Source organism: Dromaius novaehollandiae, chromosome 8, assembly GCF_036370855.1.
Source record: "Dromaius novaehollandiae isolate bDroNov1 chromosome 8, bDroNov1.hap1, whole genome shotgun sequence".
Taxonomy (NCBI): Eukaryota; Metazoa; Chordata; class Aves; order Casuariiformes; family Dromaiidae; genus Dromaius; species Dromaius novaehollandiae.
The window spans coordinates 33,434,122-33,449,548 of NC_088105.1; the positions used below are offsets into that span (position 1 = coordinate 33,434,122).

Genomic DNA, 15,427 nt, shown 5'->3' on the forward strand with positions numbered 1-15,427 from the left:
AAGACAATACTCTTGCACTGGTACAGCGAGAGCCACAGCAAAGGATATCTTCTAGCTAGTCTCAAAAAAGTCAGAGAATGATCCAGCCTTTTTCCTCCACTCTTATATAAAGCAAACTGCCTTAGAACAGAGGGACTGAGAGGAACTGGAGCAGATCTGGCTAGAAAACATTGGCACAGCTCTCTCTATACACACTGCCTACTCATTATTTCCATAGGGCAAAGCAGTTGCACACAAAAGTCTTTTAATATGCATGAACACAAGATACAAACAATTTCTTTACTGCCCCTTCATGAGAAAGCTTTAGGCTTGCATTTCTGCCATGACGACAATAGCCCTCTTTCTGATTACAGTTTCTTTACTGTGCAGTCTTGGCTGCTTTTTGCATCTGATGTTGGATTTTGTTTCTCTAAAGCTAAACGCATGGAGCTCTGCAGGGTCCCTCTCTGCCCCCGACTATCTCTCCCACAGCCTAGTTGGGATGGCACCATGGGCGAGACAGGCACCATGCCCAGCTGTCTCCATCTTTGAGAGGAGGCCCATGCTTATCTCACAGTACCCGGAGGATGAAGCATAAGCAAAAAGGGGACAGCAGAGACTGGGAAAATATATGGTGGGTGACAAAGAGCGTTAGGAACATAACAGACAAAGACAGGACCCAAACAGTAGTTTTTTCTACCGTTCTCTCCTTGGTGCAGGATTCCAAGGCAATTTTTAACTGAACCCATTTCCAATTCATGAGGGCCAAATATCATCCACCACCCTCCATCATCACAGTTCATGGCTGTAAGCTCCCACTACCTTGGCTGAGACGCTTTTGTGAACACTCCTTATCCCAGTTAAAGCAAGCTGGGACACCAAACACCTCCTGCTTAAAAGAGTGTCTACTTAAGCAAACCTGGAGTGTGTAGGCTGAAACAGAGCAAAGAATGGCTATGTAGAGTACCGGAGCTGGCAGCTCCACAGGTGCGTAAGGACGGCCAGGGAGAGGTGAACAAGCAGTTGGAGGCAAGCTTGTGGCTTAGGTGTTCAGATTGCACAGCTTTCAATGGAAGAGGTGCACAAAAAAGGCTACAGAGGGGGCCAAGGAGTCATGTTTGGACACAGTCACAACGCACTGGACCAGACTCTTAGCTCTGCTGACTTCTGCAGAGCTACTCTAGTCAACTATGGCTGAGGATTGGTTCTGCTCTATTTGAAACCTGCTCCTAAAACATTTCCCCCTTTCAACTCATTTATAGGTGTTTACCACTTATTTCCAGTGCACAGAGATAACTACACACATACTCTCTTCCAAGTTACAAGGCGTATATCAAGCAATTGCAGACTTTCAATTGCAGAACAGTTTTCCATGGTAACAACATCAAAGAATTTCAAAAGCATATATTGTCTTTGTCACAACTTTCAAGAGAAAATTTTCTAACCTTTTATTTCATGTTTATAATTTTTACTTCTATTTGATATTATACTATTATTTAAATATACAAGTCAAAAGGTTTGCCAATGTGATATAATATAAACACTGAAACAATAAAGCCAATCCAGTTAATCAAAACACAATCTTTTCTTCTGGCCAAAATTAAACGTTCCAATAAATCAGGACCAAAGGTTTCCTTTGGACTTCTTGTTCTAATTCAGGACAAACTCAAATGCCTGCATTTCTCATGGAACTGAAAGCCTCAATATTCAACTAAATGTAAGATCTTATAACATGGAAGATGAAGCGCCTGCTGCTGTGCGTGTGTGTAATAACAAAACATAAAATCACAGCTTTCTACTTTGAGAGAAAATAAGGGTAGAAGGAAAGATGGTGGCTAATCATGACAAAATATTTACATAGTCCTCCTGTCATATTAAAATAAAATTCACACAACACAGATAAGCCAGAGATTTATCATTAAAATTAAATTAGCGAGGAAAAAATGAATTAAGAGAAACAGGCTTACATAGGAGAAGTCTTCAGCATTCTGACAGAGTAGCTTGGGGAAAACAGCCTGTCGCTGAAATCTTTCCTCGTCTTCAAAGATGTTCCCATACATGAAGCCATTCATCATGGTGGAGTGAGCATGGATGTCAATATAGAACTCTAAGTTAATCTTCTGTTGAGGGAAAACAAACAACAACAACAACAACAACAACAACAACAAAATCAAAACTCAGCATGAGATAAATCACAAGTGCGTTATGTATGTGAAGCCTCCCATAAATGCAAGACTGCTGTCCTTAAATCTAACCACAGTGCCAGCATCAGAGAGCCAATGTAAACAGATTGCTTCCATGCATCCAACCATTCGTGCCTCTTTGCGGGTGTCAGTGTGATACAGCACAGGACCACGTTGGACATTCCTACCTGTTCTGAGCAAGCTGGCGTACTTATGCAGTACAGGACGCTGTGCAAAATAGAGCCAAGGCATGATCCTTTGCTTTGCCTCAGGGCTCAGTGCCTCTGCACTGATAAAATTACACACCTTCCAGTTCCAGAGCTAGCTTGTTCAGACATAGCTTGGCTATCTCTGCGTGGCTCTGCATTGCAATATGCAGATGCATGCTTTCTGCAAGCAAAAATGGGCTCAAAATTGGGTAAAAGACTTTCTTCAGCATTTCTGCTAGAGTTTATTTCAGCTTATAAGGAGAAATACTCCAATTTTCTAAACTTCCTTTACATCTGGAAATTCACCTTACTCATCCCCTGCTTTGTAATGCTCCAGTACAGAGCAAAAAAACAAAAAGCGAGTGCCTTCAATACCCCTCTGCTTGTAGCTTCCTATTTGATTCTATACCTACTCTTGCTTCAGAGCAAAACACCAGGACTCCCAACACTGAGCTTCCTAATCTCCATATTCTCCCTTTCGGGATTGGCTCCTCCACATCTGGTTAATTACAAAGCAAGTCCTCACAATGCTCCAAATTTAAGCCTTAGTCTCCAGACATGAGTCTCCTGGAGTTACAGGAAAAGGCTCTCTCCTTCACCTGGCACCTCTTATTTTATTTTTCCCCATCTGAAAGCCACAGATTTTCAGGCAACAAGCTAGTATAGCAAGAGATGCCCAAGTGAATAGCCTCCACTTATTGCACCTAACTCCTCATGGCCAGAAGAGAGGCTGCAGTAACAGACGTTAAGACTAAGATGGAACATGACCAGGAAGCTCTAAGAGAAAGCTGCTCAAATCTCCTGTCCAGGGACCCATTTTTTTCTTCACATGAGTTATAAGTGATACTAATTCCATTGCCGTCAATGGCAAAGACGAGGTGCTCACCCAGATCACCACGTGCAGTACCACTGACATCCGTGAGAAGGCAACATCCAGTACTAAATAGTGCTACCAGAGAAGATGCCACTGCACTACCCAGTTTCCCAAAAACTTATGGCTTCTGGTGCCAAGCAAATGGTGGTCTGTGACCAGACACTGACAAATCCACTCCCATTACCTGGCCACGGGGGGGCCAGTAAGAACCATCTTCTCTGTGACTGGAGGGTTAAAACACAGATCTCTGTCTCAAGAGCTCAGACGCCAAGGGTGGAATGGAGGAAGAGGACTCCACTTGACTCAAAAGGTTGATACTGAGCCAGGTAGCCCTGGTGGCCTTCAGTGCCAAACAGGGACCCTGGCCACTAAAATGCAACGCGTAACTCTCAGGCCCCACGTCTAGTCTGCATACTAAGCTTGCTCCGGATACAGATTCAAGCTGGAGAATACTGAGCTACAAGAAAGTCCAGTGTAATACAAAAGCAGTTCATGTGACAGCAGTGTCAGCTCTTCCAGATAGTCTCTAATGGGGGGAGAACATCATTTGGATGCAATACTAATATGATACAGATTTACTTTCCCTTGGCAGAAAACCAATGTACAATACACAGTGACTGTTTAGTTTAATTACACAGCCTAGAGAGAGTAATATTGCATCTTATTAAGCCTCTTCTATGTTAAGATGTTAGCTAATGCAATATCAATATCTGACCATGCTTCATAGGAAGAGGAACATTTGATTGTATTTCACTCTGATACAATAAATTGTTTGCTACTGCCAAAACATTATGCTGTGCTATAGAGGACCAACACTGCAATAAACCACGCATCTGCTATTCAGAGATGCAACACTGAGGAGAAAGATCAGCATCGACAGGATGAAACACCACATAGAATTTTCTTCCTCTCCAAGCATATAGAAATTAAAAGCAAGATGGAATAATAATATTTTTCATAAGATAACTTTCCTATCAGAAGCAGAATTTGATGAGATCAGGTGCGCACCAGCATATCCTTATAAAACAGAACACACTGCAGATTCTTAAAACAGTGATCTGATACTGAAGTAAGGAGATAATCCAGTTACACTGGCTATTTCTAAAGCATGAATGGCCTTAGAATTCAGTGGCCCAAGGTGTTTATTTCAGTACAATTAGACACAATTCTTTATAGGGACATATTTACTAACAAAAACTTATTGAGATGCGCAGCAGGATATAAAACAATACACTAATATCATTTCCGTCTTAAACAACACAATTAAAGGGTGCTGGCTTGAACAGTATGATTTGTGCTGAGGTTTCATACAATACTTCTTCATCCTTGGCTCTCAAACAGTTTTCGAAAGAAAGGTGTCAACTAACAGGGACACAAAGGCACAGATCACTAAAATAACTTGCCAAAGGTTTATCCAGCAAGAAATTCACATCTAGAACACGGGTATCCTGAGCCTCAGCGTACTATTGACCTGATCAAGTCATCCAGCCTAACATAGTATCACTACACTAGAGAATGTTTTCTAAACTCTTGTAGGATTCTTGCTAAAAATTTGCTGATAAAAGTGTTCTGGAGAATTTACAGGAAATCTCTTGGGATGCTGAAATTTCTTTGAAGATTTTTTTGATTATCAAAAACATTTGCAGGCAGTCTGGTTATAATGGATATTTGTAAAGGAACAGTGTTCTTCGCAGACATCACCTTCACCTAAAGATTAAACTTCCAGATCGCTTATTTGGAAACCATGACATTCAACATATACCTCATCATTGGAACAAATGATTAAAAACATTGCTCCAACTATTCATTACAACATACTTCAAAAGCCATCTTTCAAGTCAGCCAATAATAACTATTCAACTAGTTCTTCTAGTCTTTGTTCCTTACTCTCCTACCAAACATATAAAATCTCTATTTCATGTTTTTCTGCCTACCAAATATAGTCAAAATTTGCAGTTGTCCATCCTGTTCAGTAAGTTGTTAAACATAGCTATAATAATTGCCAGTTAGACGTACTACTCCCAGACACTGCTATGTGTAAGCAGAACAGTATTTCAGTGTTTCACATTTCATTTCTTCTGATCACGTTCATTATTTTATCAAAGGGAAACATCTTGAGCATTCTCCATTACAGAACAGAATAACTCAGTGCATTGTTAATATAATACATGAGTTTCTAATAGAAAAGTTCTCGTTATTCACAAGGCACAAAGATATTCTAGCCTTAAAATGGACAACAGCAGCCTAGTCATTGGGACATTAAACATGAAGTTTGCCTCCTTGTGCCCCAAATAGTAAGAGTCCTGTTTGCAGATGTGTTTTGCAGAAGAATTAAGATATTTTCCTGAAGAATAAGGATATTTCTTTCTACCTCTTTCTGTGTGCGTAGGAGAGAGACTCCAGGACATACATATTCAGAAGTACTTTACATGTAGGAAATGTTTCACCCACTGCCACACCACAAATTTGAGCAAAGGAATAAAAAAATATTAGTTTCACATTTCAGTTGAGGTCCACTGGAAGCTTTTGACATAATTATTGGCCTCCTGCAATTTAGGCAGGATCACAGAATTAAGATTTTATTAAATATATAATGTCACCAACTGGTGGGAATTTCAGAAAAACAGCAGAGAATTGACCTTCTGAAATTGTTTCTCTTGGAGGTAGGGAGAATTTTAACAGGAAAATTAGGTGAATAAATGTGTGTGTGCATGTTACATGTGCACATACAAACACATATAAAACATTAACCAACCCTGTGTTAAGTCACAGGGGTATTCGACAGCATCTGTGCAACAGAAACCACCCTGATTATGGCTTATAATGCAGTAGCATCTACAAGTAAGAATGGGAATAAATTTAGATGTGGCTCAAAGTCTCATAGTCACATTTGCTTCAGCCTTTAAGTGAAAAATAATGAACAGCCAGGCTCAAACATCTCTGGCTGCCATAGCTGCCTTCTGAGAGACTTACAAGTTACATCCTACGGTATGATATTAAACTCATCATTTTCTGCTTAAGAGGTGGAATGCAAAATGATTCAGATACCTTATAAAAATCATCATGCAATTTAATTCCCTCAAGTGTCTAGTCTTTGTGCTTACAAGCAGCAGCAGAGATTTTCTTACACTCTTTTTTTTTTTTTTAAAAGTAAAGCTGTAATTACCTGGATGACCCAGCTTACAGAGTTGGGGAAAAAAAGGAAAAAAAAAAGCCAAAAAAAGAAAGCAGACTTGGTCTTTGTTTTCTACCTATGTCAAAACAGAAATCACTCACTGGACTGACAGAGACAATGTTTGAACGCCACTTTCTGAAAAACAACAGTTAATCTGCTCTGCCTTTAAGAGAATGGTCTTTGCCTCTTCTTGCCACTTACCACATAAAAACAGAATAAATAAATAAGCAAAAAAATTTTTGCTCTAAAGTTCATTTGAATCCCTGCCTTTATGGTGCACCTTGGTCACTGCTATCCTGGGTCAGTCTAAAGTTTCTGACAGATTGAGAAATATACATATAAATTAGGAAGGGGGAAAAAAATGAAAGAAACCATGGACAAGGAGTAAAAGCTCCTATTCATTGTCAAGATATGAAATAGTCAAAGTACCACAGAAACAGGAAACTGGTGCATGTTGCTATGTAGAAGGTTTTGAGAAAATATATTCTCACTTGCCTGCATTTTTATTTCATTAGCTGAATGCCTTTGGAAGGTCAGTAATTAAAGAGGAAAAGGGAAGAATGATGTTAATAGCTAGTGCTGATATGACCAAAGTTAGATTTTGAGCAGTGCAATTACAATTCTTAAGGAAATAGAGATTTAAAAAAAAAAAAAGAAAAGAAAATCAATAAAAGCTGTAATAAAAGGATAGATGTGCATTGAGCCCAGAACATGGGCCACTAGAGAGGCAAGTGATGCAGGAAAAAGCCAGCTCTGTCCACCAGCTGTCACTTCAATATGGATTTTATTAATTCTTGGGCATAGCAATTGGTTTAGAGGGAGAGTCCAAAAGCCTTCTTCACTCTGATATTTCATACAGGGGATGGGATAAACTCCTTGTAATATTTTGTACAAGACGTTAAAACCATGGCTAGTCATTAGTGGCAGAAAACATAACAGCCTCCAGGCAGACTTTCCAGTCTTATTGCCCAGCCACCGTTGGAAGCAAATGGACCTGCAACAGTTTGCACCAGATAAGGAGTGTGCTCCTTTGGGTTCAGAGCAGATTCAGAACTACCCAGAAGATTGGTTCCTAGAAACTTCCTCAAACCCAGGATCTCTCAAAAGAAAATTCTGCAAAGGTGTCAAATATCCTTCTCCAAATACACACAGTAGCCCACTCTCAGTTATTTTGGTAGCTGCTACAGTGGTGGCACCAGGGACTGCAAGTACATGCTATTATGCAAAATGAAAAAAAACTGGCCATGCAGAATCACGTGTTCAGGAGCCAACATTGAGCTCGACAGCACCAGGCCAGGGCCTGTCTATGCCAGGGGACTCTGTTCAGTGCCTTGAATCACTCCTCAGGGATGCAACACAGTGGTCTCCCATGGATTGTGCTAGAGATTGTAAGGCGGAATTTGCACTCTCTGGACAAGGTCCGCATTTTCAAACTTTTTTCAAAATATCTGGGTTTGGATCTCTGGTTAGGTGAAGGCTCAGACTGGTTCTAGTTGTACTCAAATTGGTTTTTTTAGATCTAGATTCTTCCCATGTTTTTTTTCTCCATAAACTGGTCAGGATCAGCACCACCTCTCACAAAAAAAAAAAAAAAAAAAAAAAAAAAAAAAAAAAGCCAAATACTTCCCAAAATATTTTCCTCTAGCCTCTGGAGGACAGGCACATCAATCCTACAGTGTCCTCTTCAGTTTTCCAGATGATGCAAGCCACACCTTATTTGAGGCACTACTTCAGAGACACACCACTACCCATTTGTAACCCTTTTTGTAACCCTTGCCTCCTTCCATTCATCATCTCATGGAGCACCTGCTCCGTTCACCTTTGTGCAACACCAGGGCAACTACAGCAATTATTTACATGCAAAATTAATGGCAGGAAAGTGGTTTACTATTTCTAAACACCTTCTTCCTTTCCTCTTCTTGCTTCCAGAGAAGAAAGAGAAAATGCTAGTTTAGATCCATGCTTATTACCACTGATACCAAGCACAAAAGCTATTTTCTCCCTCTTCCTTTAGGGACCTTTGTACAATCTGAGAATGCTTCTTTCTCACAGAAGCAGCTTGCAAACACTGATGTACAACTAACTCTGCATGATCTGCCAGTTCTTCTTCATGACACTTTCTTTGTGATTTTTTTCAGATTGTTTCAATGATGTTCTGAAACCTGTCATCTTTTGGGACAGACCACCCCAACGCAGTTGCCAGTCAGAAGTCATTATTTATCCATTCGATTGCTTGGCAAGTTCTCAGTCAGAATAATGATAGCTCTTAAAGATAGGCACAATCTGACCTGACTCAACATAACCATTAGCAGCTCAAAGAGGATGGAGAAGAGACTATGATAACACTATGTTGGCTCCACAGCTTCATACAGCAGAAGAATGGCATGTCCAACAGTGTTGCTGTTTGCCTGCCTAAAAGAGCGAGGGATGCTTTTATCCACACAAGAAAAACATGGAGCCCTCTCCAGTGGGATTGAACCCTGGTCCAGTGTGCCCATCAGTAGGCCTGAAAGGATTAAGGATGTAAAGTCATAGTTTTGGCACAGGAGCAGGAGGTCAGCAACGTGCATATTCTGATCCTGGTTCTTACTCTATCTGCTTGCTTCTCTCACCTGCCAGTGCAGATAACAACACCTCCTGAGGATTAGCTGACGTTTGTAAAGCACTTTGAAGATATAAAGCATCACAGTGCATACAAGTTGAGTATTAATTCATCTGCCAGGCTGATTCACTCTTTGACCCCTCTGCAGAGACTTCCAGTTAGTGTCAGCTCTGGCGGTTTTTGCAATTCAGGCACCTGTCCACCAGCTACTGGACTGAAGCCAACAATTCACACAGGACACAGAAAAGCCGTCAGATGGTAGTAACATTTGGTCACGACAGGCCTGGATTGGATTTGAAAGGGTGACCTGGAGGTGAAAGGCTCTGTCAAGAAGCCACTTCTGTTCACATGCATATTAAATTAGAGAGGGGCAAAAGAGACAATTTTAAGACCCGGATCAAGTTTAGACAAGACTTTTGGGTCAGCTGCATAGAAAATTCTTGTATAACTTTTACTTCAGATGAATAGGAAGCAGGAAATATGCTCTTTTTGGATTCTGGGCCTGACCCTAAGCCAAAATTCTAACAGTGAGTCTGAACAAGGAGAGTCATTCTTCTGTCTCATCCCTTCTCTCTCCTTTAGATAGAAACAAACATGTAAATACACTCAGAGATGTGGTTTTTGATGTCAAGAAGCTCTAAAGATTTCAGCTGCCTGCATAATTAGAATAAAACACTGGGACTGAACTGGGCCTCCCAGCATTACCTCACTCTGAACTTACCATCTCAGACCTGCTGAAGGTCTCTCAATCCTACCTTGCTCACTGTCTTCTCATGAAGCTACTCCAGAAAGAGGGCTTTTCAGAGACGAGGGAGGAAAGCTGTGACAAAAGAATCAATAGTTTTGGGGGTGGGAGGGAAGGAACGCTACAACCATAAAAAAGCTAAGTCAGTAACTGTTCCTTATTCTGATATTTAAAGGCAAGAAAATCAGGTCTAGGAAGCCGGAATATTTAAATGGCCATGTTTTCTACAGGTGATTCAATTTGACATTGGCCTGGTTCTGAAAGTTTGCTCAGCTGAAATGCTCCCAGTAGCTGTATCAGGGGATTTGATAAACCTTGGTACTGCTCCTTAGATAGCCACTTGCTGGCTGTGTAACCATAGGCAAGTGATTTAATTTCTTCAGGCTTCATTAATTGCTCCTTTCACACCTGAAACTATATTATGTGCTAGAGTTCCTGTTCAACTATTCACTTCATAGCATTGTTAATAGTCTTGCATTTTACTGATAACTTAATTATAACTCTGCAGAACCTTCTGACCAAAGTACACAGACTTTAATGCACAAGTACATAACTAAGGCCCAAAGATATTACATGCCTCTCCTCCAGTTACAAAGGCAAAGAGTGGTAGACTCAAAACAACTGGCTAGTTGTATGTAATTGTAGTCAAGTCAAACTCTAAAACAACCAGTTTCTAATCTCTTAAATAATATATGATAGTATTCATAATTTCTCACTAAACAAGTAACAGCTGGCAGAATATAAAGTCATCAGGCAGAAGATTTAAGGCAAATGAAATGACTGTTAAGCTAGCTTATATTTACACTGTGGAACTCCCTGCCACCAGATTTTGGCCAGAACCCAAATGAGCGCAAAGATCAATTAGACAAATTCACAGAAAAAAATCCATCATGTTATTACACACAAAGAAGTGGACACAACTTCTGGAACAGAAAATCCCTAAATTACACACTGCTAGAAGCAAGAAAGGAAATGACCCTGCATATCTTCCCTGTTCTTACAGTCAGTCCTTAGGCATCTGCAATAGGCCTTCGGATACTAAGCCAAATAGCCCTTGGGTGTGATGCAGTATGGCTGTCTTTATTTTCTGATTAGACTTTAATTTGTATTGCAGAATATGACGTTGGAAAACTAAGGGGTTGCTTCGTTGTGAAAAACATGCATTTCTACAGCTTAAACTGCCTACTTTAAAAAGAGATTAGACAAACTACTGGAAGGTAGGTCCTGCCTTACATAAAGCTTTCAGCTCAAGAAGCCCCTAAACCAATGATTACTAGAAGTTGGACATCAAAGGTAAAGATAATTTTACAGATGTGGAATTTCTTATACAGGTTCCTGAGTGTCTCCTTCTGGCTACTAGAACAGACCTGGAAAATCGGACTGGTTGATCTATGAGATGACCTGTAGCAGTCGTTCTTACTCTGCATAGGTCCATGTGAGGTAAGAAAGAGATAAACATGCCTCGATGCAAACTGCAAACCTGTCCAGTCAGATGGGAGTAAACAACACATGAGATGTGTCACTCAAAGGTTATGTGGCCAGCTACTTCACTGGGAAGAGACAGGAAGGCTGTGGATGGACATTGTGCACATGCGTTATTGATGAGTGACAGCTGAAAAAGCAAACTAGCTCTTGTTCTTCCTGGCACAGCCTCACCACAGCAGAAGTGATCCAAAGCCATTAGTTCTACACTGTTTCTTTGCAAGTTGCCTCTTTCTCGTTCTTCCCTTGTACTTAGTGTAGGCAACAAGCAGATCCAAGTAAGATATAAAGCTAATAAACAGTAACACAAGGATGCTGGAAGAGACTGGGGACTGTACACTAGACACAGCTACTTGGGAGAGGGTAAGCGTGCTAGCAAGTAAAGACAGTTGTCCATCATATTCTCTTTTTGACCCAAGACTCAACTGCAGCTGGGAAAATAGGCTTTCTTGGATTTTACTGACTCGGAGACAGCCCAGCCTTATAGATCAGCATAGCATTTTGCGTCACACTGCAGAATGTTTTCTCTGTGCTTTATGTCTAGCAGTATTTATTATCTGTACAATGCTATAAAAGCTAAAATGCAATGGTCATTTTAGAAAGATCTGCTTTTACGGCTGAAAACACAACATATCATGCCTTTTGCAAGGCACTTACCAGCATCAGATGCATCTGAAACTTTTTTCCCTTGAATATTCCCCAACCCTCACTGGCCAACAGGCAACAGTGCTGCTGTAGGCAATGTCACCTTGTGTTCTGCTTGTCAATCCAGACAGCAGGGTAGCTATCTGGGGCTACAAGTACAGTCACAAGGTCTCAAAGACATTGCAAGCACATATTGGGGACCACTATTTCCTAGAGAAAAAGCAGGCTTATCTCACAGAACATCAGGGACTCAGGATTCAGCAAAATGGTACAAGAAATAATCAGAAGAGTGACAATCTGAAGAGAATTCAGCAGGGCGTAACTAAACAAATCTACTGTAGGACTCTGAGGAAGGACATCTCCTGCCCCAGACAGTGGCAGCTGACTTACAATGGCAGTGGTTGACAGAGAGATTCAGAGGGGAGTTAGTTTACTTTTTTTACTTTTCATATGTGTATATGTACACATTATAAGCATGTGTGTATAAAAATCAATCTTTCAATATCAAAAAACATTTTAAACTTGTTTTCATCCTTCTCTCCTCTGTAAGTGTTACAGCTGTCTACAACAGACAGAAAAGCAATTTGCTCTGAATTGTAGGTATATCAGGTCAACGTTTGATCCTTGCTCTCCTAAATGCTGCATCAGCACTGATGATCCACACACTGTTTTCAAGTTGTGAGTTACATTAAACACTACAATGACTAGCCATTTCTGTAGTATACTTTACGGACGACTTCAACAGATTGGCCCTACAATCTGATGCCATTGTGAAGCAATATAATTCTGGTTTGTCAAGATCTTTTGAAAGACACAGGCAATTCAAGTAATAGATAAAGTCTAAATATGCTGTACATCAACTTGTCTGTCACCAGCAAGTAAAACAGACACACGGATCAAAAGTGATCTTTCCTTCAGCCTGGGCTAAGGAGCTAGCTTCCTGTTCTAATTATTTTTGTAGATCTGGAGTCAGACAAATTGCTTAACTTTCTAATGTCTACTTACTTGAGTCTTCTAATCCCTCTTTTCCAGGTCCAACATGCTGTAGAATTTTGAAACGCCCATTAACAAATGGCTGTCACCCTCTGGTAACACAAAAATTTCTGTCTTGGACCCTGTACTAGCTCAGTGATCACTGGAGAGAGATAGGTTTTTCAACATGTGAATGAAAGCACTAAGATCTGGATCACTCTTGCTCTCTGTCCATTGACTAGAGAGGAAGTCAAAGCTTCTCCTAGCATGGGCTCCTCGATTTAGTCCTAAAGTTAGAGAGGATGAATCCCTTGTTACTGATTTTGCTTGAATCAAGAAAGTGATATGCCAGACCTTATATATCTGTGCCACTTGCAAAGTTCCAAACCAATAGTCTGATGCCAAAAGAAGGGACAATAAGCAGTTCAGTGCAATGGTATCAGTGTTCTAAGGAAAAAGACATTTAACTACAGTAATAGCTGTAGTTAAGCACTGTACACTGGAATTTTTTGTTTTGTGGCCCCTCCATGGATTAACCTAAACCTTAGCTGGAACACAGAATAACGCAGACACAAAGAAAGAAATACCAGCATATTTCCCTTTTAAAAGTTGTAAATGCCAAAAATGTCCTCAGAATATGACACTTCCCCATAATTGGATGAATTATAGAATGTAACATATTAGCTGATGGCTTGCCAAAACCCATGATGATGTAAAGAGAAGTCACATCTGCCCCATCTTCTTCATGGCAGAAAACACATCAAAGTGATTCTAATATGTTGACCTGGCTTTTCCAAAGACATATCACTGGCTCTGCTAACCAAGACAACCAGAGAAATACCACAGGATCCACCCTGTTATTTGAACAGTAGACCACACAACAAGATAACAAGTATGCAATAGCAGCTTAGTGAAAGTTCTCTGGAAGAAGAACGTGATCACACAAAATTTTGACAGACAACTCACGGGCAAACCAAACTTACACTGAACTTGCTCTGTTGCTTCTTATTTTCCCCAGCAGTTTCCTCCCCTCCACACACCCACACACAACAGTATTTTCTGAGTCAGAGAAAGTCCAGAAGCATATCCTAATAAAACTCCCAGCTTTCTTGACCACCTTGCTTTAACTTAAAATTTCTCTGAAGGTAGGAGGTTTCTGCTGATCTCTGATGTTTGGAACCTGTTCCTGTCATCATCACCTTTCTTAGGGACTCTTCATTTGTTGGATAGTGGTCTGTAATAAGAGGCAGGAAGGATAGTCATTTTTATAGTAACTACCTGCCAAGAGATTTCAATTCTTTATCCCTTCAAAATCCCACATCTGTCCATGTCTCCAGGCACTAGCGGAAAAAGCTCTGCATTAGTTATTTTTATTATCAACATAAAAATCTTTCCATTTATTTATTTATTAAGAAAAAAAGCAGCTATCTACAAAACTCAGTTCGTTTTGTCCTTAGGCAGACATTTAAAGCTGTCTGCCAACTTCTTTTCTTAATAAAAAAAATAAGCTAAAGTCTTTATTACACACAGTGTAACAAAATGCGACCAGCTACATTTACCCAGCTGAGACACACACCATCCATTTATCAGGAAAATGTCTGTGGCTGAAAGAGGAAACATCCAATAAACAAGAAGAGTCCATTTCTGAAGCACCGCCACCTACGAGTTGTCACCACAGCACTGAGTCCAGAAACGTGCCCTGTCCCGTCCAGCAGCCAAGTCCGCATGGTGCTTCTTGCCCAAGGCCGTGCTGCACAAGCGAGCAGGGGCAGACGGTGAGCTTGTGCCAGCTGAGCTACCTCCAGAAAGGCGGTCGGTAAAGACCTGCCACTTTGGAACTAGGAGATCTCAATAACATGGCCATTCTGCTTTTAGGACCCAAGTTCATGTCTCTGCATGATGCTACACCATATGGCTTTCCAGCTTTTCCCTAACACAGCAGAGAAGGGTGAAGCTTGTCCTGTCTGGTGCCACCAGGGAGACACTATCACATCATCAACCCCTCAGATCCACCACCTGGAGCTATTTGAGATACTCCACTTCCAGGATGAGTATTGGCTGTTGTTTCTCAACAGGATAACTTGATAAAGATGGAAAGTATTTCCCAAACCACTTAAATACCTTGCACAAATGCCTCTTGGGCTCTAATGCGAGCACACAGCAGGTGATCAGAACAGCACCTTCTGCCCAAAAACCTCGTGGCCTATTTCAGAGTGAGCAGATACTCTGAAAGGCAGGAAGGATTCAGAGTCCTAGCCAGGATGTGTGTCAGAGCTGCTGCCTGCACTCTTTCTAGGCTAGTGACTGGCATGTTAAACCCAAACAACACATCTTAGGCTGACACAAGATGAAACACATTAGGCAGATGGCATGTTTTCTCTGCAAAAGCCAGCGCCAGAGTATTTCCTCCTAATGATCTCCTGTTCTTGTTCTCACAGCAAAATTAGTTTTAAAGTAAAAAGAAACAGAAAAATACATAACATGATGAGAGCAAAGATTACTATGTGGAAAATATATCAATATCAACAAGAGAGGGATTTTATTCTTTCAATTCAATTGTT

General features: G+C 40.7%; 1 protein-coding gene across 1 annotated transcript in view; it reads right to left on the minus strand.

Annotated features, from left to right (window-relative positions):
- LOC112985226 (AGBL carboxypeptidase 4) overlaps nt 1-15,427 on the minus strand; it is a 588,669-nt gene that overhangs the window by 104,121 nt on the left and 469,121 nt on the right. The window contains exon 7 of the mRNA XM_064516411.1: nt 1,947-2,099. Within this exon, the coding sequence (XP_064372481.1) occupies nt 1,947-2,099 (153 nt within the window). The remainder of the gene's footprint in view (nt 1-1,946; nt 2,100-15,427) is intronic.